This window comes from Panthera uncia, chromosome E1 (assembly GCF_023721935.1).
Source record: "Panthera uncia isolate 11264 chromosome E1, Puncia_PCG_1.0, whole genome shotgun sequence".
NCBI lineage: Eukaryota > Metazoa > Chordata > Mammalia > Carnivora > Felidae > Panthera > Panthera uncia.
Genome location: NC_064814.1, coordinates 30,089,092 through 30,110,776, shown reverse-complemented (window position 1 = coordinate 30,110,776; position 21,685 = coordinate 30,089,092). Strand labels below are relative to the sequence as shown.

Sequence of the window (21,685 nt, the reverse complement as noted above, 5' to 3'; positions counted from 1 at the left end):
AAGGGACAGAGAGAGACAGAGCATGAACGGGGGAGGGGCAGAGAGAGAGGGAGACACAGAATCGGAAACAGGCTCCAGGCTCCGAGCCATCAGCCCAGAGCCTGACGCGGGGCTCGAACTCACAGACCGTGAGATCGTGACCTGGCTGAAGTCGGACGCTTAACCGACTGCGCCACCCAGGCGCCCCTAAAAACTTCTCTTATTTAGATGTTGCAACTACTAGAATGTCCTCTTTCTCTCTATTTTTTAAAATAGACTTTATTTTTTAGAGCAGATTTAGGTTCACAGCAAAATGGAGTAGAAAGTACAGAGATTTCAGGTATTCCCATGTCCCCACACAGGCAGAGCTTCCCCCCACTGTCAACATCTCCCACCAGAGTGGTGCATTTGTTACCAACGATGAACCTCCATTAACACACCATCATCCCCTCAAAGTCCCTAGTTTGCATTAGGCCTCACTCTTGGTGGGGCAAATTCTGTGGGTTTGGACAAATGTATAATGACATGTACCCACAATTATAGCATCATACAGAATAGTTTCACTGCCCTAGGGGCGCCTGGGTGGCGCAGTCGGTTAAGCGTCCGACTTCAGCCAGGTCATGATCTCGCGGTCCGTGAGTTCGAGCCCCGCGTCGGGCTCTGGGCTGATGGCTCGGAGCCTGGAGCCTGTTTCCGATTCTGTGTCTCCCTCTCTCTCTGCCCCTCCCCCGTTCATGCTCTGTCTCTCTCTGTCCCCCCCCCCAAAAAAAAAAAAAAAAAACCAAAAAAAAAACCAAAACGTTGAAAAAAGAATAGTTTCACTGCCCTAAAAATTCTCCGTGTTCTGCCTGTTGATTCCCACCCCTCCCCCAATCCCCAGCCCCTTGTAACCACCGATCTTTTTACCATTTCCATAGCTTTGCTCTTTCTAGAATATCATATTGTTGGAATCATATCATATGTAGCCCTTTTGGATTGACTTTTCTTAATTTAGTAATAGGCATTTAAGATTCCTTTGTTTTCATGGCTTGATAGCTCATTTCTTTTTAGTGCTGAATAGTATTACATTGTCTGGAATATTACTTATCAGTTCATTTATCCATTCACATACTGGAGGACATCTGGTTGATTCCAAGATTCGGCGATTATGAATAAGGGACTATCGACCTCTGTGTGCAGGTTTTTGTGTGGACATAAGTTTTCAACTCATCTGGATAAATGTCCTCTCTTTAAAAATATTTTTTCTCCCTTGCTTTGTTGTTGTTATTTTTTTAAATCTCCCTCCTCCTCTCTCAGTCTCTCTCTCTCTCTCTCTGTCTCTCTCTCTCTCTCTCTCTCTCTCTCTGTTTGGCTCTATTTTTCTAAAATAGATATTTTCTAAAATAGCTATTTCTATTTTCTAAAATAGGTATTTCCATAGCTTTATCTTTGGATCTTTTTTAATTTCTAAGAACTTCTTTTTTGTTGTTGATTCGGTTTTGGAATATTCCTTTTTTCCCCCCAACTTCTTGTTCTTGTTTCATGAGAGCAAAAATATCCTCTGAGAATTCAGAGGATAGTGTTGGATAGTTTTCTTCCCCTTCTCTCTGTGCATAGTCTCTGATGGCCCCAAGTTGCTTTTCCCTTTGGTTTCCTTTGTCTTCATCTTCCATGTGAGAGGCTTTCACAGATGTTGGGTGATTCTTAGCTGCTTAAGGTTAGGGAATCCGGGCTAGAGTGTCTCTTAGTCTCTCTGAAGCTTATCATCCCAACTGAGATCCCACAGAGAAAAACAACACAGATTTCAGGATCTCTTCCCCAGAAGAATCAAACTTTTCTCTCCCAGTTGAAGGCCTCGCACTTTTCCTGAATGAAGTGTAATATGACAGCAGCCTTAGAAGTGGTTTCACAAATTATTTGGTCCATGTTCCACTCCCCTAGTGTGTTTATTTGTACCACCGTACGTTCCCACACTTTGCCAGTACCCCTGTCATTCCTGTTTAGGTTGGAGAGAAGCCTGGCCCTGGCCATCAGGAATCTGATGCTGACCTTGGCTGTCCTTACCTATTGGGCAGATGTACGCTGGGCCAATGTCCTGGACCCAGCACAGAAATTACAGCCTACTTGTGGAAGCCTGCAGCAGGCCAGAAAGGCTCCTGTCCAAGGCCAAACCATCTTGCCATTGTATTATTGCTCCAAACAGGAAGGTATGTGTTTGTGTAGAAGTCCTGAGGATATGAGAAGGGAAGCCAAGGGCACAGGGTGTGGAGATGGAGGGGGAATCAACTCCTATTGAAAAGGGGCCGTGTTTTCTTTTCTAATAAAGATGGATTTTTATTTCAACAATATATAGAATTATATATCTTAATATGTGCTTGATTAATCTCTATGTTATTTGGCCATTCAAAACATTTTTTATGGACTTTCTATCATGTGTCTGAGAATGGGGTGGGTGTGTGTATGCAAATATAAGCAAAGATGATTCACAAATCATCTTTCACGGATGAGAAGAAGGAATGGTAAGAATAGTGACAACACCAACAGTGGTTTCCAAGTATTAGATCCTTGCAATATCTGTCAAGTACCTTACATACACTTTCTCTTTTAAGTCTCAAAACAGGGGCACCTGGGTGGCTCAGTCGGTTGAGCATCTGACTTCGGCTCAGGTCATGATCTCACAGCTCTTGAATTCGAGCCCCGCGTCAGGCTCTGTGCTCACAGCTCAGAGCCTGGAGCCTGCTTCAGATTCTGTGTCTCTCTTTCTGTCTGCCCCGCTCCCACTTGTGCTCTGTCTCTCAAAAATGAATAAACGTTAAAAAATTTTTTTAAGTCTCAAAACACCTTAAGAGGAAAGTTATATTGTAATTATTATTCTTTTCTTATAAATGAAAAAGCAGTCATTTGGACAGTTAAGAAATCTGCCCAGTTACAGCTTCAGTGTGACTTAGGTACTAAGTTTCAGAGCTAGGATTCAAGCTCAGGTTTATTGATGGCTCTGTGCTCCACAATCTTGACCATTATACCACATGGCCTACCCAGTAGATATTCATTCACTTTTGAGTGAAGCTTCTGGCAGGACCCTGGGATTAGCTTAGACCCAATAGCACCCAGTTATGGACATACTACCCATCTCATAAGAACCCCTTGTATTGGTTAGCTGTTGTCAGAGTGATGCTGTGTAACAAACCACTCCTAGACTCAGTGGCTTAAAATAACAATCATGTAATCTTAAGGATCTGCAGGTTATGGGCAACTGTACTTCATGCTGTGGTGGCTGGAAACTAGGTGGGGCTAGGTTGAGTGAATCTACTGCAAGCTGTGGATCTTTGTAGGCTGAGCTCCTTGCTCGGGTACATCTGAGTTAATTTTGAGACCAAGGTGCGGGGGCGGCTATCTGGAGGAAGCTCTTTTTGTAGCAATGGCAGCAATGCAAGAGGGCACAACTACGTGCACAAACACACTGCATATACCTTTGTCCGTGTTGTGTCTGATACCATCCCATTGTCTGAAGCAAGTCTCTTGGTTGAGCCCGAGGTCAAAGGGCGGGACTTCAAGGTCATATGGCAAAGAGCATGCATATGTGGTGGTGGTGAAGAATTGGTGCTAATGATTTAACCCACCACACCTGCCCAAACCTAACATCTGCCTGCACAGTGTGCCTGTATATTAACATGTATATTGTTCATGTACAGCTTACAGAGTTACTACTATAAAAGTTATAGAAGAATTATACACCATAAAAATATAGAATTTATAGTCTAGTGGGGAAGGTAGACAAAAAAAAAAAAAAGAAAACAACTACAAAAAGGAATATTAGAAAATATTTAATTGACTCTGGGCCTAAAGAATGTGGACACATTATAATTCTCTTGGGACAGATTCAGCATCTTTCTATTTTATTTATTTATTTATTTATTTATTTATTTATTTATTTTTAAAGATGTGCCCTTGTCCCTGAAGTTTCTTTAGCTGACAGAATTTGAAATCACTGTCTTATCCTTTCTAGAGAATATCTGGTGGGATGATGTTGGAGCTTGATGGTGTCAGGTTTTTCAGATCTTTAAACATCAGTGTAATTTGAGAATTCCTTTTATTTTTTGTTTTTTAAAGATTTTATCATTAAGTAATCTCTACACCCAAAGTGGGGCTCGAACCCACAACTCTGAGATCAAAAGAATTGCACGCCCTACTGATTGAACCATCCAGGTGCTCCGAGAATTCCTTTTAAGAAGAGGGAAGCCGACACAAATATCAGCTGTGTTCGGATGCCTTGAATATGGGTGGTAGCATTCTTCCTGTTGGTAGTTGGTAATGCAGAATTTCTAGGCCTCAGCATCTAATGAAGACCTTCAGATTGATTCAGATCCTAGGAAAATAGTCTGAGGCACTGCAGCAACATCTCTCTCCATCTCCAGTGGATTCTCTGGTATTCCTGGCAGCTTCTAGAATAGTTAACCTTGGTGGCCTTGTTTCTTTCCCCTGACCTTGGATGTCCCTGGTTCTGCTCTCTAGTCTGCCACCTTGTGGAGCTTTTGGGAATTGCACCTTCAACTGAGAGCCCTGCAGATTCACCTGATTAAATTAAAAAACAAAAAACCGCAAAAAAACCCACGTTTATGTATTTTTGACAAAGAGACAGAGAGTGAGCAGGGGAGGGTCAGAGAGAGAGGGAGACACAGAATTCAAAGCAGGCTCCAGGCTCTGAGCTGTCAATGCAGAGCCCAACATGGGGCTCAAACCCTCAAACTGAGAGATCATGACCTAAGCCCAAGTCAAACGCTTAACTGACTGAGCCACCCAGGCACACCCAGATTCACCTGACTGATCTGGCTTCTGCTTTCCCTGGGAAATAAGGATAGGTGGTAGAAAAGAATTCTCCTCACTAGAGTGACGCTCACTACAAAGTGACCTTGCTCTTTTGGTTTTCCTATAGTTCCCCTTTTGGAACAATATGGGCACTGGCCCAGCCATAACAGCTGAAGAGTGCTCTCCACCTGAGACCTTGAACCAATATGCCAGGGGAAGGGTGGGGGAGAACTGGTCCCTGACTTTCTCTAGTAGCACCTTTCCAGTCCACCAGAGGATTCCTTTTTCTTTAAAAAAAAAAAAAATTTTTTTTAACATTTATTTATTTTTGAGACAGAGAGAGAGCATGAACAGGGGAGGGTCAGAGAAAGAGGGAGACACAGAATCTGAAATGGGCTCCAGGCTCTGAGCTGTCAGCACAGAGCCCGACGCGGGGCTCGAACCCACGGACTGCAAGATCATGACCTGAGCCGAAGTTGGACACTCAACCGACTGAGCCACCCAGTCGCCCCTCTTTTTTTTTAATTACAAAAGTAATACATGCTTCCTTAGAGCTTATAGTCCAGCGGAAAGAGACAGATTTTTAAAAGTAAACAAGTCCAGTATTTACACACTATGGTGTGTGCTAGGAGATGGAGTGTGATGGTAGTGGTGGGGAGTGGGCAGGGAACCTTCCTCAGGTTGGTGAAGGCAGGCTTGCATGAGCAAGAGAACTTACAAATCAAAGCCTGAAGGATGAGAAGGATCCAGTCGTTAAAAGTGTGAGGAAAAGTATGTGCAAACGTCCTGAGGTGGGAAGAGTTTGTTAAGTAGAAAGTAACCACGCGTGGCTGGATTGCAGTAAGCTAGAGGGGTGTGGTTAGAGTAGGGCTGGAAAGAGCGGCAGGCAGAGATACCACAGGGTCCTGTAGTGCATGGTAAGGATTCTGATTTTGTTCTCGGTCCAGTGAGAAGATAAGAAAGGTTTCTTAGGCAGGGAAGTGGTGAGGTCCGTTTCCTATTTTATATTTCTATTTTAAGAAGACCATCCTTGCTGCTGCATGGAGAATGCATCAAAGTGAACAGGAGGGGAGGTTGGGAGACTAGTTGGGAGCCTGGTGCCAGAAGCTGGGGGAAGAGTAACAGTAGCCTAGACTCAGGTGGTGGCCAGAGAGAAGGAAGGATCTAGACCCATGCCATCCAATATGGTAGCCACCAGCCACATTTGGCTACTGAGCACTTGAAATGCATGAACTTTTACATAAAATATATACTGTAGTTTGAAGACTTGGTGCAAAAAACCTCAGAAAATATCTCATCATTTGCTTAGTTTTATTACGTATCGACATAATAATATTTTGGGTATTCATGATACATAAAATAGAATATAAAAAAATTTCATTTTTGGGGGGCACCTGGGTGGCTCAGTTGGTTGAGTGTCTGACTTCAGCTCAGGTTATGATCTCGCAGTTTGTGGGTTCGAGCCCCGCATCGGGCTCTGTGCTGATAGCTTGGAGCCTGGAGCCTGCTTCAGATTCTGTGTCTCTTCCTCTCTCTGCCTCTCCCTTGCTCATGCTCTGTCTCTCTCTGTCTCTCAATAATAAATAAACATTAAAAAAATTAAACAAAAAAATTTTTTTTACTTAAAAAATGTGGCTACTAGAAAAATTTTAATCATGTATGCAGCTTGCATCTGTGGCTCACATCATATTTTTATCAGACACTCCTGATATGGACAAAAGTTACTGAATTAAAAAAACACTTTCGTAGTAAATTTACATTGGACACATTAGAAATTTCTGGCTGGGTATACATTTTCTTTTTCTGGTCCACTGAAAGTATTTATTTGATAAAACAATACAGTTAGTGTTCGATTCAACCACAAGAGCAAAAGCAACGACAGATTTGACAATGCACATAAAAAACCACAAGGTACATAATGTGACAAATATCTATTTCTAAAATAATGCTCCTAAAATTCCTCAGTTACTGAAAACTGCATAAAAACGGAAGGACGTTAATAGCAACCGAGAGCATAAAACTGAAGATCAAATTCTGAGCAACTTTGCTGACAATGCATGATTTTTTCCTCTTGTTTACAATTTGTTCAAACTGTCCTTATACCAGCAGAGTGGATAGAACATTCAGGTTCAATATCAGTTGCACAACATTAGCATCAATTTGGACAACTACAGAGAGAACATTGTTTTCCTCTGAGCTGGGCAAAGTGACCACAGAAACAGCAGATCATTTCTCTGACTCGAGAATCTCATCCCCGTAAATGCTGCATATCTTCCAGACATTTTAAAGAATCTATTTAATAATTTCTTTATGTAATATTTACAGATGATTTGAATTTAAAAGAACTTCAGATTACTGAGATTTTATTGTCTTTGTAAAAGTAACCTTGAGTCTGAAATGGGCTGCTTACCCTTCTAATGGGCAGCAAATTGCAGGAGGCCCTTTTGGGCATAATGGGAAGAGCAGTAGCCTTTGAAGAGAGGAGAATTTGGCTCTACATCAGCATCCATAGTCTGTGAACTTGGATATGGTTTCACCTCTCCAAACCTCACTTCCTTATTTTTTTTTTAACATTTGTTTATTTATTTTGAGAGAGATAGAGAGCAAGTGGGGGAAGGGCAGAGAGAGAGAGAGAGAGGGAGAGAGAGAATCCCAAACAGGGCTCGAACTCTCGAATGGGTGAGACCATGACCTGAACTGAAATCAAGAGTCAGTCTCTACTGACTGAGCCACCCAGGCGGCCCTCACTTCCTTATTTGTAAAATGGATATGGTGCTAGCTGCTGCTTATCCTTCATCTTTAATCACAACCACAAAGTAGGGACTGTTCCTCCTTTGTACAGGGGGGGGAGACCAAAGTTCAGAAAGGGTAAGCGATTTACTGAAGGTTACATTGCTAGAAAGAGGTGAAGCTAGGACACGAACCCTGGGTGTTCTGGCTCTGAAGTCAGCTGAAAAAAACATTTTCCCCTTTACTATGCTCCTTGCCAATTTCCCTACCTACCTCTGAAACTATTAGGAAGGTCAAACCTAATTAGTGAATGGGCTTTGGAGAGATGTCATACAATGTGCAAATGTAAGAGACGGTTAATGAAAGAGATGAAAACAGGAGCAAAAACAGACACTCACAAACCAGTGTATGATGTAGCTGCGTCTGTTTAAATGAAGTCAATATCACATGTTGCTTTCTCCAATTCATGCTCTGAAAGTCACATCACAGAGGGGTGATTTCCTTGCTCAGGATGAAAATTTATAGGGATTCGGAGGAAAAGTTTAGTGGTCATACTAAAAACTCAGAGTCAGATGCACTTAACATCATACCGTAAGTGTAGTCAGTCAGAGCATAAACAAGTGGGGGGGGGGGGGGGGGGGGGGGGGGAGGGGGGGTGGGGGGGGGCGGAAGTGCTTCCTTTAAGTAGGCTGGCCCATTCAGGGGCGTTCATTCTGCAAGAGGCTGAGAGCAGAACAAAGACAGGATGAAGAAGCTATTTGTTCTTGTCCTCTGCCTCACCTTACTGACTTACTTCTCAGGTGAGCGTGAACTCTGAAAACAGCCGTTTCTATGCTGACATGACAAGCTGGGATCAGTCTATTTTATGTTTGTAAAATATTTTTTTCATTTCAAAGAATATGTAATATATAATAATTCAGTGCTCTTTTTTTCCTCCCTAAGAGCAGGCTCCCAGAATTGCTATCATTAGGGATAATTATTTTTCAGTCTTTATTTTTAAATTTTTTATTATTTTTTAAAAGTTTTATTTATTTAAATAATCTGTGCACCGATGTGGGGTTGAACTAATAACTCAGAGATCAAGAGTTGCATGCTCTACTGACTGAGCCAGCCAGGTGCCCCTATTTTATTAATCTTTAAATGTATTTGAATATTAATTCTCAGAAATGCTGATAAATCTTCAACTATACTGTCTTTTAGACTTCATATGACATCATCAAAACTTGACAGACTTTTATTTGATATCATTTGGAGTTCGTGCGTGATTATCAAAACTTAATATAATTTTATCATGATACCTTCTTTGAGAGATCACGTGTGATTATCAACTTTAACACAGTCTTGTTCTCACGGAGAATCTTCCAGTAACAACTTATAGCTGATTTAGTGTTTTGGGGATTAGAAAAAAAAAGAAAAACCATCAAAGCAAAACTAAGGGACAAGAAACACATTGACCAGAGAACTGAAGAAAATGTGTTTTAAAAAACTTACTCAAGGGCATCTGGCTGTCTCAGTTGGTGGAACATGCGACTCTTAGTCTCGGAGTTGTGAGTTCGAAAGATTACTTAAAAAAAAAAAACAAAAAAGAAAAAGAAAAAAAAATCCCGTATTCATTAAATTAGCACCCACTTTTAAAGAAATGCACCGTTGCAATAGGTAACTATGTTTATGTTGTGCAGCTTTGGCTCTGAGTTAGAAACAATTTAGAATTCTCCTCGGAGCTCTCTGGAATGCCACGTCCTTTGGGACAGGTCCCGGTGAAAGCGCTTTTGTGTTTGACCGAAATCGAACTTGCAAATCCTTCGCCTTGGACTGTGAGATGGTGCACGAGCTCCTGTTGCGAGAGTCCCGAAGGCCCCTTCCCGACATTTTTCAGGGGCCTCTCCGATTCTGATGGAAAAGCAGGCCAAGCAGCTCCTGAGATCCCGACGGCAGGACAGGCCGAGCAAACCCGGGTTCCCTGACGAGCCCATGCAGGTGAGTGCCGGGCTCCCGGCTATTGGAAGGGAAAGTGTGATCGCTTGAATGCTCATTCACTATGAAACCCAGCCAGGTGCTGGCCCAGTGTGGGCTCCAGCGTGGGCCACTAGACGGAGGTTCTGCCGGGTCTCAGGTGTCAGGTGACCTCAACCTTTTACTCTCCCCTTTTCTCCCCCCAGAGGCTCGAGCCCCACGCACCTACTATGCACACGATATTTCAAATGGAAACAGTGTGGCCGATGGCCAGAGTCCCAGGATCCCCTGTGGGCTGCCGGATGCCACCCCCGAGCCGGATGTCAGGGCCCTGTGTCCTGTGACTGGGGCCAACCCCCTCTTCCTCCTCTTCCCTGGGGCTCCCAGCAAGCTGGACCAGCATCCTTGGCCAGCGATGCTCTGTCTGGTCAGGCAGAGTCTGTGCCCTGTGGCCTGTGGGGGCTCTGCCCTAACCTCGTGCCTCTGAGTTTGGTCTTTAGTCTCTGTCCTGCCCTGTGGGTTTGTGGTGGCCACCTGCCTTGTGTTTCTGAACCAGGGCACCCTTCCCTGCCTTCATTTTGTGACTTGTGGTGGGTGATATTAGACCCTGCCCTAGTGGCCCCGGGCCTGGCTTGTCTCCCCATCCTGTGGCTGAAGTACTAACATTCCTGTTTTTGTTTTGTTTTTTTTTTTTTTTTTTAAATCAGAATTAGTTCATTTAAAAGTCTCTTATTGAGATGCAGGATTGCACATTGCTGAGGAGTGCTGGCTCTGGAGCACACCGTCTGGGCTTTTCTCCCCATTTTCTAACTGTGCAAACTGGGGAAGGTTTCTTCATGTTTCTGTACCTCTGTACTGTCAGCTATAAAATGGGGTTGACAATAAATATTACCACTTACATTCCTATAATATTATTATAAATAATGACAGAAAATAGCTACTTTATAAGGATAAAGTAATTCCTAATAAGGCATTTATAACAGTACTTAGCAAACAGTGACTACTCCTTTGAATATTAAGTATCAGGGACCAGCAAGGTGCTGAGGCTGCAGGCTGTAGTTGCCTCGATTTCTGCTCAGAGTTGGGAGCAGACACAGAGAAGCTGGCGAATTGCTATTGTACAGAGTGGCTTAGAAACAAATCAAGAACTTCAGGATGTCAAGGGTAGATGTGGCTTCCCTCCCTCCCTCCCTTCCTCCCTCCTTCTCTTCCTTCCTCACTTCCTTCCTTCCTCCCTCCCTCTTTTCCTCCCTCCCTCCCTCCCTCCTTCTCTTCCTTCCTCCCTTCCTCTCTCCCTTCCTCCCTCCCTCTCTTCTTTCCTTCCTTCCTCCCTCCCTCTTTTCCTTCCTCCCTTCCTCTCTCCCTTCCTTCCACCCTTCCTTCTTTCCTTCCTTCCTCCCTCCCTCTTTTCCTTCCTCCCTTCCTCTCTCCCTTCCTTCCACCCTTCCTTCCTTCCTTCCTTCCTTCCTCCCTCCCTCTTTTCCTTCCTCCCTTCCTCTCTTCCTCCCTCTCTTCATCCCTTCCTCCCTCCCTGTATGTCAGATGTGGCTTGGAATATCTAAGTGCAGGGTGGAGGGGAATTGGGAGGTGGGCAGGAGCAAGATCAAAAAGGGTTGGAGTACCTTGGACTTTATCTTGTGTTCAGTGGAGGACAATGGGAGTTTTTAAATGGGGGAATGCAGAGTGGAGCTTTAGATAGACAGTTTGAGAAGCAGTTAGAAGAGAAGAGGCCCAGGATTGACATGTGGGGACATCAACGCTCAGGGGTGGGCAGAGGAAGAGGGGCTCCAAGAGGCTAAGAAGGAATATGGGGAGATATTGGAGAACCCAAGAGAGTGTGGGGAGCAGGACGTCTGGCTTGAGGCCCCTGGGGGCTCTAACTGGCCCCTTGTGCTTTTGGCACGATGTCTGGAGGGCTTCCCCCTGGGGGAAGGCTGGTTCGCAGGGCTCCGAAGGAGCTGCTCCCCTCCAAGTGGTCAGGGGACAGGCTCTAATCAACAGCGGAGTTGGCCACTGGGCGTTTTCTCTGCCAGCATCTGCCCCTGGCTCCTCTGAGCTCTGACTTCACAGGGGCTGAAGGGTCTTAGGCCCTGGGCAACAGGTGAGTTTGGACTGTTGCAGCAGGTGGGCTTGGACCATAGCAGATCAGCTTCCTGCCTCCCGTGCCCCTCCCGTGCCAGCCTTCATGCCATGCTAGACTTGTGTCCCCAAACACGGCCTGATGTGGTCCTTCCCTGCCCAGAACTTCTGAGAGCTCCTTCTCTGACCATTTCCCTTCTCCTGGCCTCTGGTCACCACTGGCCTTCACCTGTGACAACCTTCAGCTTGCTTCCAATTTTGTGATTTTACTGAATATCTGGCTTTTTAAAAAATTTGTTCTGTTTTTGGTCTTTTTTTTAAATGTATGTATGTGTGTTTGTTGGCTTATTTATTTATTTATTTATTTAGGGAGAGAGAGAGGGAGGGGCAGAGAGAGAGGGAGACACAGAATCTGAAGCAGGCTCCAGGCTCTGAGTTGTCAGCACAGAGCCCCATGCGGGGCTCGAACTCAGGAACCATGCGTTCATGATCTGAGCCGAAGTCGGACACTTAACTGACTGAGCCACCCAGGCGCCCCTTGGTCATCTTTTATAGGCTGATGACCAAGGCTATTGACTCCTCTTAATTGCCTTGAACCTATCGGATCTAGTTTCTGTGTGATTCTCTCTGGCCTCAGAACCCACCGCTGACCCCACCAACGATTTCCCATTCATCCTGCATACAGCCCAGCCCTGCATGCCTGTCACCAAGACACTGATCCCATTGTCCAGAATCCTCTCTGCCACTCAGCCAAATTTGGAAAAGTGCTCATGGGATCTACCGTTGAAATGGGAGATAAACATGCAATAAATGATTTGGTGGCTAGTCTGCATCGGTAGTTCTCATCCAGGGGTGATTTTGCTCCCCCAGCCCCAGGGACATCTGGCAGTGTCTGGAGGCATTTTGGGGACGGGAGGAGGGACACTTTGCTCTTGGCATCTAATGGGTTAAGGCCGGGAATGCTGCTAAACATCGTATAATGCACAGGGCAGCTCCCATAGCAGAGAATAATCTTGCCTAAAATGCCAACAGCACTGAGGGTAAGGGACCCTGGCTTCACCATGCTGAACAGTCTCCTTTTTTCCCCCAACCTTTCTCATTCTGTGTCACTTTGTGTGTCTCTTGCACTGTCATTCACTGTTGTATTGTACTATATTATATTGCATTACCCTCACGCAGAACCAGCTGAATCAACAAGCAGTTTCTGCTATCACATCTTTCTAGGAATGTGATTCTGAACCATGGCTGCATACGCTGGAACCAACTGCGGAAGTTAAAAATCTGGTGCCCGCTCCCAGAGGGGTGGCGTGGGGTGTGGGGTCTGGCCCGGGCCTTGGGTGGGTGTCAGAGCCCCCCAGGTGGTATCAGCGTGCAGCAGAAGCTGAGCCCCGCCGTGCCAGGCCTTGCGGGCCACACGTGATGCTACGTGTAATACCAGCTCCTGGGGTCCGGTCGGGAACACAAAAGCTAACAGCGCGAGGCATGTAGGAACCAATCGAAGGTTGAACTGAGTGGTATGGAGAGAGTCAATGCGCTAGTTTAGATTCAGTTCAGACAGAGGGAGGGAGAGGGTCACGTGGAACATGCAGAGAGCGCTCCTCGCCGGCCGAGACGTGCACTTAATTATATTTCACATTGACTGGGCCTCACCAAGTGCCAGGCACTATGGACGTAAAATAAACTAGACGTTCTTCCTTTGTTCCATTGGGTGGAGACAGGTAGAGCCAGAGCCTTCCAGCTGGATTCAAGTTCTCTAATGAGGTTGAGAAAAGAGGGTCTCTCGCCCTAACTGGAAGGAGGGAAGGAGCTAGCAAGGCTTCCCAGAGGAGGTGTCCACCGGGCTGAGGCTTGAAGATGAAGAGTTTTCAGGCAGCGGAAGGGGTGGAGGTGAGGTGGGGAGAATATTCCACCCAGTATGATTTCAGTCCGTATTCTGCCACTGACTAGTCCTGGACTTTGGGCTTTGGATTTAGGAGAAAACCGCGTCCTTTTTCTGGACCTCAGTTTTCTCTAAAAGTGCAGAGAATTTGCAGAGTAGCTGGCTAAAAGGTTTACTCCGGGGCTCATCTTTTAGGGTTCTGGATAGAGCTTCGGGGACGATGCGGGTTTCCTGCTGCCAGTCTACAGCTCGGAGGAAAAGCGTGGGCAGCAGGACGCGGCCCCAGGCGAGAGCCGGAGGGTTTACGTAGAGGCCCCCAGAGGCTTTCTCGGAAACGCCAGGGCCTCCTCCCTTCAAGCTGGCCCTGCTGCTGCACCTGAAATCCTGGACTTCTGTCTGGCCTCTCCCCCACCTTGGGTGTCGTGGCTGCCTTCTCCCTTTCGTGGGTTTGTCGAGAGCGTAGTGGGTGACCGGCCAGTCACCGGCTGTGGAAGAGGAGCCATTTGCTCATTTTAGGTGAGCGGCTGGCGTCACAGTGACCCTGGTCCTGCATCGCCGTTGAATGTGAGCACTGGACGCGGTGACCCCGTATGACTGTGTGTGTGAGGTTGTGTAGGTATCACATTGTCAGCAGGCCACAAGGAGGCCACGAGGTGGGACCTCTGCCGCAGGGGAGGTGGGGGCTGCTGGGCGGAACTGCCCCACAGGCTCACGTCCGCGTGGCAACCAAGGGGTTAAGTTGCCCTGATCTGTGGGGAACCACACTTTCCTGCTCCTTATCTTTTGCCAAGACCACCTGCTGCCTGCCTTGTTTCTCTGTGCAAACCATCTGCTCAGACGTCCCTTTGCTGGGGAGAAGGGCAGGCGGGAGCATTGTCCTGTGTTTTCAGGATTGGAAATGTTATGTGTGTTGTGTATGTGAGACTGTGTGTGTATGTGTAAGGGTGTGTATTGTGTATGTGAGGATATATTGTGTATGCGAGGGTGTGTGTGTGAGGAGGTGTTGTGTATATAAGGATGTGTATACATGTGAGAGTGTGTGTGTCTGTGTGTGTATGCATGAGGGCGTGTGAGTATGGAAAGTATGTGTGTATGTGAGTGTGTGTATGTGTGTGTGAGGGTGTGTGTGTGAGAGTGTATGTACATGAGGATGTGTATGTACATGTGAGGGTGTGTGTATGTATGGGTGTGTGTACGACTGTGTGTGTGAGGTTGTGTATATCTATGTGAGCGTGTGTGTATGTGTGTATGGGTGTGTGTATATGTGAGAGTGTGTGCATGTATGTTTTGAAAAAGACCTTGCAGAATAATTTTTCAGAAGGTCTGGATTCCAATTCCCTCTCTTCCACTTTTGACCTTGACTTGAGTACCTGAAACATGAAAGAACGGCGATGGCAAGAGAAGGTCCTCTGGGGCCAGGTTGGAAGGCCACGGCTGACAGCAGCAGAGTTGACTTCCGTTCTGTAGTCAGGAGGAGCCAGATGGGATTTTAAGCAGGGGAGCGAGGAGATCGGAGCCAGGTGACAGGAGCCATGCAGAGGTCCGGGAAACAGCCTCTTCAACGCTGCCCTTCAGATGCCACTCTACATGGGTAATGGGAAATAACATTTTTGGACAGGTTGTCACTCCTCCTTGCCATGGTACTCAGGAGACAGACAGGTGGACGGGGACGAATGAGCAGAGGGAGTGATTTCTGGGGAATGGGTGTGCCCTTGGGACCTGAGCCTTGACTCATGTGCTCACCTCTAACTCAAAATCACCAAGAGATGACTGGTTGGGTTATTTTATCTCGCTTCTCCCCTCTGAGGGACTGTGCAAAAGAAAACCGGTTCAGAGAGAGGAGAGGCCAGTGATGGGAGTGAACCATTGGAGTTTTCGGGAGGTATTTGGAATTCAAAATGCAAATGAGTATGAAGATTTGCAGCAGTTCATGAGTATTTAAGCGATGTTTATAATCTTGATGTGTGGCTCAAGTATTGGCAGATGTTGGCTTTCTCAAAAATAGAGGCTTTTTGGAGACAGGTTCAGACAAGCTGTGCCCCGCGCGTCCAGGGGGAGGGACTGTTCTGACCCTGTGAATCCTGCCGGTGCACTGCAAGGACTGTTCTCTGACTGCGTGGCGGGGAGAACACGGTGCTATTGGAAAGGTCACTTGTGTGGCCTCGGGTTGCGGGGAGGACTGGTGTCCACCCCAGAGACGTGTAAGCATCCTGTTGGATACTGGCTAGAAGCAGGTAAAACGCCAGTGGGGATGGAGACAGAGGAGCATGGCTCTGGGGAAGAAAACAGGAGGGATGTTGGATGTATGGAGGCCGCGGGGCAGGCAGGGTGGGGGATGTGAAGAGGGGTCCGAGAGAGGGAGAAGCAGGTGGGAAGGTGGGGCCTCTGGAGGGCACACCACTGAGAAATTCCTTGTGGTAGCAAATAGCGGATACTTTTATTTTACAGCAGCGCCTGGCGTAAAACAATTTGCCATTGGTTTCTGCTCTCTGCGCCGTTGTTGCCCAGACCTTAGGAGCAAGTCTGCTAACCCAGTGACGTTGTGTTAGTGGTTCTTCGTGGGGAATGGCAGGCGGGTGGGTGATGTGTTGTGTGGTTGACAAAGGAGGGTAGTAATCGCTCGAATCTAGAAGCTGCCGTGGTGGCGAAACAGGCCATGAGACTGACTCGGGAGAAACACGGCCCCCGAATCTTCAGGGATTTGGGGGAGTGGATTCTAGACCTCACGGGAATAAGATGGGCACTTCCAGAAGCTTGGGGACATCCCGTCTGGATTGGGTTTCCGCCGAATCACTTTGGAGTCTGCCTTAGGACTAACTACTTCTGTTGATCAAGACATCCTGTCAGAAAAGCCCTGGTATAATGAAGCCTCAGGACCTTGATGGAGGAAAAAAAATCTGCCTGGGCAGAAACTGATGCTGGGAAAGAAGGTCCGGGTTTATGTCTAAAGGGAAGATAGTGGCAACAATATTCTGAGCTCTCCTTGACTATTTCTCAGTCACGCTTGTGCTTACGTTAATTTTCAGGGTTTGGGTCTGTGCCCTTGCTACTCAGAAGGTGGTCCCCAGCCCTGGCCGCCGCCGGCCTCAGGCGCCCCCTCGCACCTCCAGTCTGCATCTCCTTCCGCCAGCCCTGGGGGTCCCCTGCCTGCTTTGGCTTGAGAGGACTGACTTCTGGTCCTGGAGGGCTAACTGCAAGGGAGGCTCTTGGCCTCTGTTCCCGGTGTCCTGGGGACCAGGAGCCCGCCCATGTTTGTTTCACGTGACACAGCTGATCTCTCTCCCTTCCTTCCGGGCACCCTGCTCATTGGGGTTCCAGTCTTCCAGGACCCTTGCCCTCAGCCTCTCGTCCCCCTTTTTGGTTTCTGTGACTCAATGTGATTTGGTGAATCCTTAGTCCTTTAAATGCCAGAGTGTCCCAGGGCCTGCCTTCCTGCCTCGTCCAGTCCTGTGAGTTTAAACTTCTTTTTTTTTAATGGCCTTTATTTTTTCCTGGTTTGTTTGTTTACTTTTAATATAATTTATTGTCAAATAAACTTTTTAAAAAATGTTTATTTTTGAGAGAGAATGACAGAGCGTGAGCGGGGGAGGGGCAGAGAGAGAGGGAGACACAGAATCCGAAGCAGGCTCCGGGCTCTGAGCTGTCAGCACAGAGCCCGATATGGGGCTTGAGCTCACGAACTGCGAGATCATGACCTGAGCCGAAGTCGGATGCTTAACTGACTGAGCCAGCAGGTGTCCCAGTCCAGTGAGTTTAAATATCATATCTATGGTGATGGCTGCACATGGCCTCACCCGGCTGAGCTCCAGACTCATTTCCGTGACTGTCCACGTGACTGGCAACATTTCACAGGCAGCTCAGACCCAGCAGTCTTAGGTGGGATTCCTGACTGCACCGTCACATGGGCAAATGGTGCCACCTCCTAGTTGTGTGGGCCCCACATCCAGACTCTGGCCACTCCTTCCCCTCCATGGCTGCCAGTGGAGCCCCGAGAGGAGACTGGGCAATCCTCTCCAACCTGCCTCCCTGCTTCCTCTCTGCACCCCTCTGCGTCTGTTCTCAACAGGGCAGCAAGAGTCCGATGTTAAAACCGGGGTGCGGGGCACCTGGGTGGCTCAGTCGGTTAAGCGTCCGACTTCGGCTCAGGTCACGATCTCGCAGTCCGTGAGTTCGAGCCCCGCGTCGGGCTCTGGGCTGATGGCTCAGAGCCTGGAGCCTGCTTCTGATTCTGTGTCTCCCTCTCTCTCTGCCCCTCCCTCGTTCATGCTCTGTCTCTCTCTGTCTCAAAAATAAATAAACTTAAAAAAAATTAAAAACAAAACAAAAAAAAAAAACAAACAAAAAAAACCGGGGTGCCTGTGGGGCTCAGTCAGTTAAGCAGGTCATGATCTCATGGTTCGTGAGTTTGAGTCCCGCCTCAGGTGAGCCCCACTTCTCTCTCTCCCTCTCTCTCTGCCCCTTGCTCACTTGTGCTCTCTCTCTCAAAAAAAAAAAAAAAAAGAAAAAAAAAAAAAAGAAACCAGTTCTTGTCCCTCCCCTGCTCAAAACTTTCCAATGACTCCCTGCCTTGTGCTCAGTAAAATCCACAGTCCTACAGTGGCCTCCAAGACCCTAGTCTGTCAGCCCCCTCCCCTGTCCCCACCTCCATTCCCCTCTGCACGCTGGCCTCCTCACTGTGCCCTAAATATATCAGGCTCACCTGTCCCCTCACTGCTGAAGTAACACTGTGTGGGAAGCAGGGCTTGGTTGATTCTGCAACTTGCTTTTTTTTTTTTCACTCAACGATACATTTTGTTCTTGCTCATTTTTACCTGAAGCACAGTATAAATGTATTATGCTGTGGTGTCTCCCCCTACTCCCCAATTCATGTGTCGATGTCCTAACCCCCAGTGTGATGGGATTCGGCTCCAGAGAGCTCCCTTGCCCTCTCTGCCAAGTGAAGATACAGGGAGAAATGTGTGACCCCAAAGGCCCCCCACCCCCGGCCCTGCTCGTGCCCTAACCTTGGACTTTGAGCCTCCAAACTGTGAGAGGCAAATTTCTGTGCTTTATAAGCTACCCAGTCTGTAGTGTTTCGTTAGAGCAGCCTGAATGGACTAGGACATATTTCAGCTAACTTGTTTAGCCGTTCCCAGGACAATGGACATTATTAGTTGTTTCCAGTGTGTGATGAAAATCCTTATATGCGTGTGTTTTGCTGCATTCAGTGATAAGAAATGGAATTGCTGAGTCGGAGGGTTTATGCACTTTTAACTGAATTAAATACAGCCAAATTGCCTAATCAACTGTACCAATTCCCACTAGCGGTATGCGTAAGGATCCTTGGGTCCCTACACTTTCAAAATGGAAAGAAATTTTTAATGTTTATTTGTTTATTTTTGAGAAAGAGAGAGAGACAGAGTGAGTGGGGAGGGGCAGAGAGAGAGGGAGACACAGAATCCGAAGCAGGCTCCAGGCTGCATGCTATCAGCACAGAGCTCCATGTGGGGCTTGAACTCACAAACTGTGAGACCATGACTTGAGCTGAAGTCGGACACCTAACCGACTGAGCCACACAGGTGCCCCTGGAAAGAAAGAAAGTTTTAAAAGAAACCTCACTTATCTACTCTTCTATCTGTACTTATGTGTGGAGACATGTTCCCAAATAGTGGCAGTATTTTCTCAGTGATAAGATTTGGGACAAATTTTTACTTTCACCTTTTATACCTTTTGGTATTCCTCAGTGTCTCCATTTCCTATGGCTGCCATAACAAAGTACCACAAATGGGGTGGCTTCTCACAGCAGACATCGATCCTCTCACTGATCTAGAGACTGGAAGTTCAAAGTAAAATGTTGGGATGGTTGGTTCCTTCTAGGGGGCTCTGAGGGAGAATCCATTCTGTGCTTCTGTCCCTGCTTCTGATGGTTGCTTCAGTCTTTGGTGTTTTTTGACCTGTCTCTGCGTCCATGATCACATGGCCTTGTGTCCTGTGTGTCCCTGTGTTCAAATTGCACTAATCTCATAAGTACACCAGTCATTGGACTTAGGACCCACCTTAATCCAGTATGATCTCATCTTTGCATGGTTACATCTGCAAAGACCCTATTTCCAAAGAAGGTCACATGTGCAGGTTCCAGATGAACATAAAATTTGGGGGGGGGGGACACCACTCAGTCCAGTACACTCAGTTTTCTATTTTCTTAAATGTTTATTTATTTTATTAAAAATTTCTTTAATGTGTATTTATTTTTGAGAGATGAAGAGAGACAGAGCATGAGTGGGGGAGGGGCAGAGAGAGGGAGACACAGAATCCCAAGCAAGCTCCAGGCTCTGAGCTGTCCACACAGAGCCTGATGTGGGGCTTGAACCCACAAACCGCGAGATCATGACTTGAGCTGAAGTGGGATGCTTAACTGACTGAGGCACCCAAGTGCCCCTGTTTATATATTTATTTTGAGAGAAGGAGAGAGAGAGAGGGACAGAGACAGAGAGAGCATGAGCAGGGGAGGGGGAGAGAGAGAGAGAGAGAGAGAGAGAGAGAGAGAGAGAGAGAGAATCCCAAGCAGGCTCCCTGACGGGCTCTTAGTCCCACAACTGTGAGACCATGACCTGAGCTGAAACCAAGAGTTGGACGCTCAACCAACTGAGCCATCCAGGAGCCTCACAGTTTTCTATTTTCAATAAACATATGTATAAGTCTTACAAAAACAACACAGGAGAGGGGCGGTGGTGCTCCAGGGAACTTTATAGTTGATGTTTGAATTTTAAACAACAATGTGTTCGTGTAATACTTGTGTAATTACAGATAAAAATTTAAGACATTCATATTTATTATAGAAACATTGGAAACCAAGAAAGAGTCCAAAGAAGAAAATCAGGTTTCCTCTCCCCAAAGACAGCATTGCCATTTTTTGATGTTTTGCTTTCTAGTCTCCATGTGTATATTTTAAAATAAGTGTGCTCATATTTGATCTATAGTTTTGTATCCTGGTTTTTCTTTTAATATGATAACATATGCATTTCCCATATTGTTATAAACTCTTTATAAGAATAATGATACCGAATTACTCTCTTTGTTAGATAGTTGTATAATTTCCACTGTTTTTGTTACTAACAACACTCTGAACATTTTTGTTATTAAAGTGCTTTTATTTTTTGTTTTATTTTGTTATTTATTTATTTATTCTTAATAACTTATTTATGTTTTAATTAGCTAGCATAATAGTGCAAGTTAGTTAGTGTATAGTGCAACAATGATTTCAGGAGTAGATTCCTTAGTGCTCCTTACCCATTTAGCCCATCCCCTCTCCCAGAACCCCTCCAGTAACCCTGTTTGTTCTCCATATTTAACAGTCTCTGATGTTTTGGCCCCCTCCCTGTTTTTATATTATTTTTGCTTCCCTTCCCTTACATTCATGTTTTGTATCTTCAAGTCCTCCTATGAGTGAAGTTATATGATATTTGTCTTTCTCTAATTTCGCTTAGCATAATACCCTCTAGTTCCATCCACGTAGTTGCAAATGGCAAGATTTCATTCTTTTTGATTGCTGGGTAATACTCCATTGTGTATATATACCACATCTTCTTTATCCATTCATCCGTCGATGGACATTTGGGCTCTTTCCATACTTTGGCTATTGTCAATAGTGCTGCTATAAACATGGGGGTGCATGTGTCCCTTCGAAACAGCACATCTGTATCCCTTGGATAGATGCCTAGTAGTGCAATTGCTGGGTCATAGGGTAGTTCTATTTGTAGTTTTTTTGAGGAACCTCCATACTGTTTTCCAGAGTGGCTGCACCAGCTTGCATTCCCACCAACAATGCAAAAGAGATCCTCTTTCTCCGCATCCTCACCAACATCTGTTGTTGCCTGAGTTGTTCATGTTAGCCATTCTGACAGGTGTGAGGTGGTATCTCATTGTGGTTTTGATTTGTATTCCCCTGATGATGAGTGATGTGGAGCATTTTTTCATGTGTCAGTTGGCCATCTGGATGTCTTCCTTGGAGAAGTGTCTATTCATGTCTGTTGCCTACTCACTGGATTATTTGTTTTTTGGGTATTGAGTTTGATAAATTCTTTATAGACTTTGGATACTTCAAAGTGCTTTTAATATTTTGGACTATTTGCTAAGGAGAGATTCTCAGAGAGTAAATTACCAAATCCAAGGATATGAATTTTTTAATGTTTATTTATTTTTGAGAGAGAGAGAGAGACAAAGCATGAGCGGGGGAGGGGTGGCAGATAGGGAGACACAGAATCTGAAGCAGGCTCCAGGCTCGTGCTGTCAGCACAGAGC

General features: G+C 46.1%; 1 protein-coding gene across 4 annotated transcripts in view; it reads left to right on the top strand.

Annotated features, from left to right (window-relative positions):
* CE1H17orf67 (chromosome E1 C17orf67 homolog) overlaps window positions 1-21,685 on the top strand; it is a 34,290-nt gene that overhangs the window by 3,681 nt on the left and 8,924 nt on the right. For all 4 annotated transcript variants that reach the window (XM_049636475.1, XM_049636471.1, XM_049636472.1 and 1 more), the window contains exons 3-4: window positions 1,963-2,165; window positions 9,371-9,471. In XM_049636475.1, the coding sequence (XP_049492432.1) occupies window positions 1,963-2,165; window positions 9,371-9,471 (304 nt within the window). The remainder of the gene's footprint in view (window positions 1-1,962; window positions 2,166-9,370; window positions 9,472-21,685) is intronic.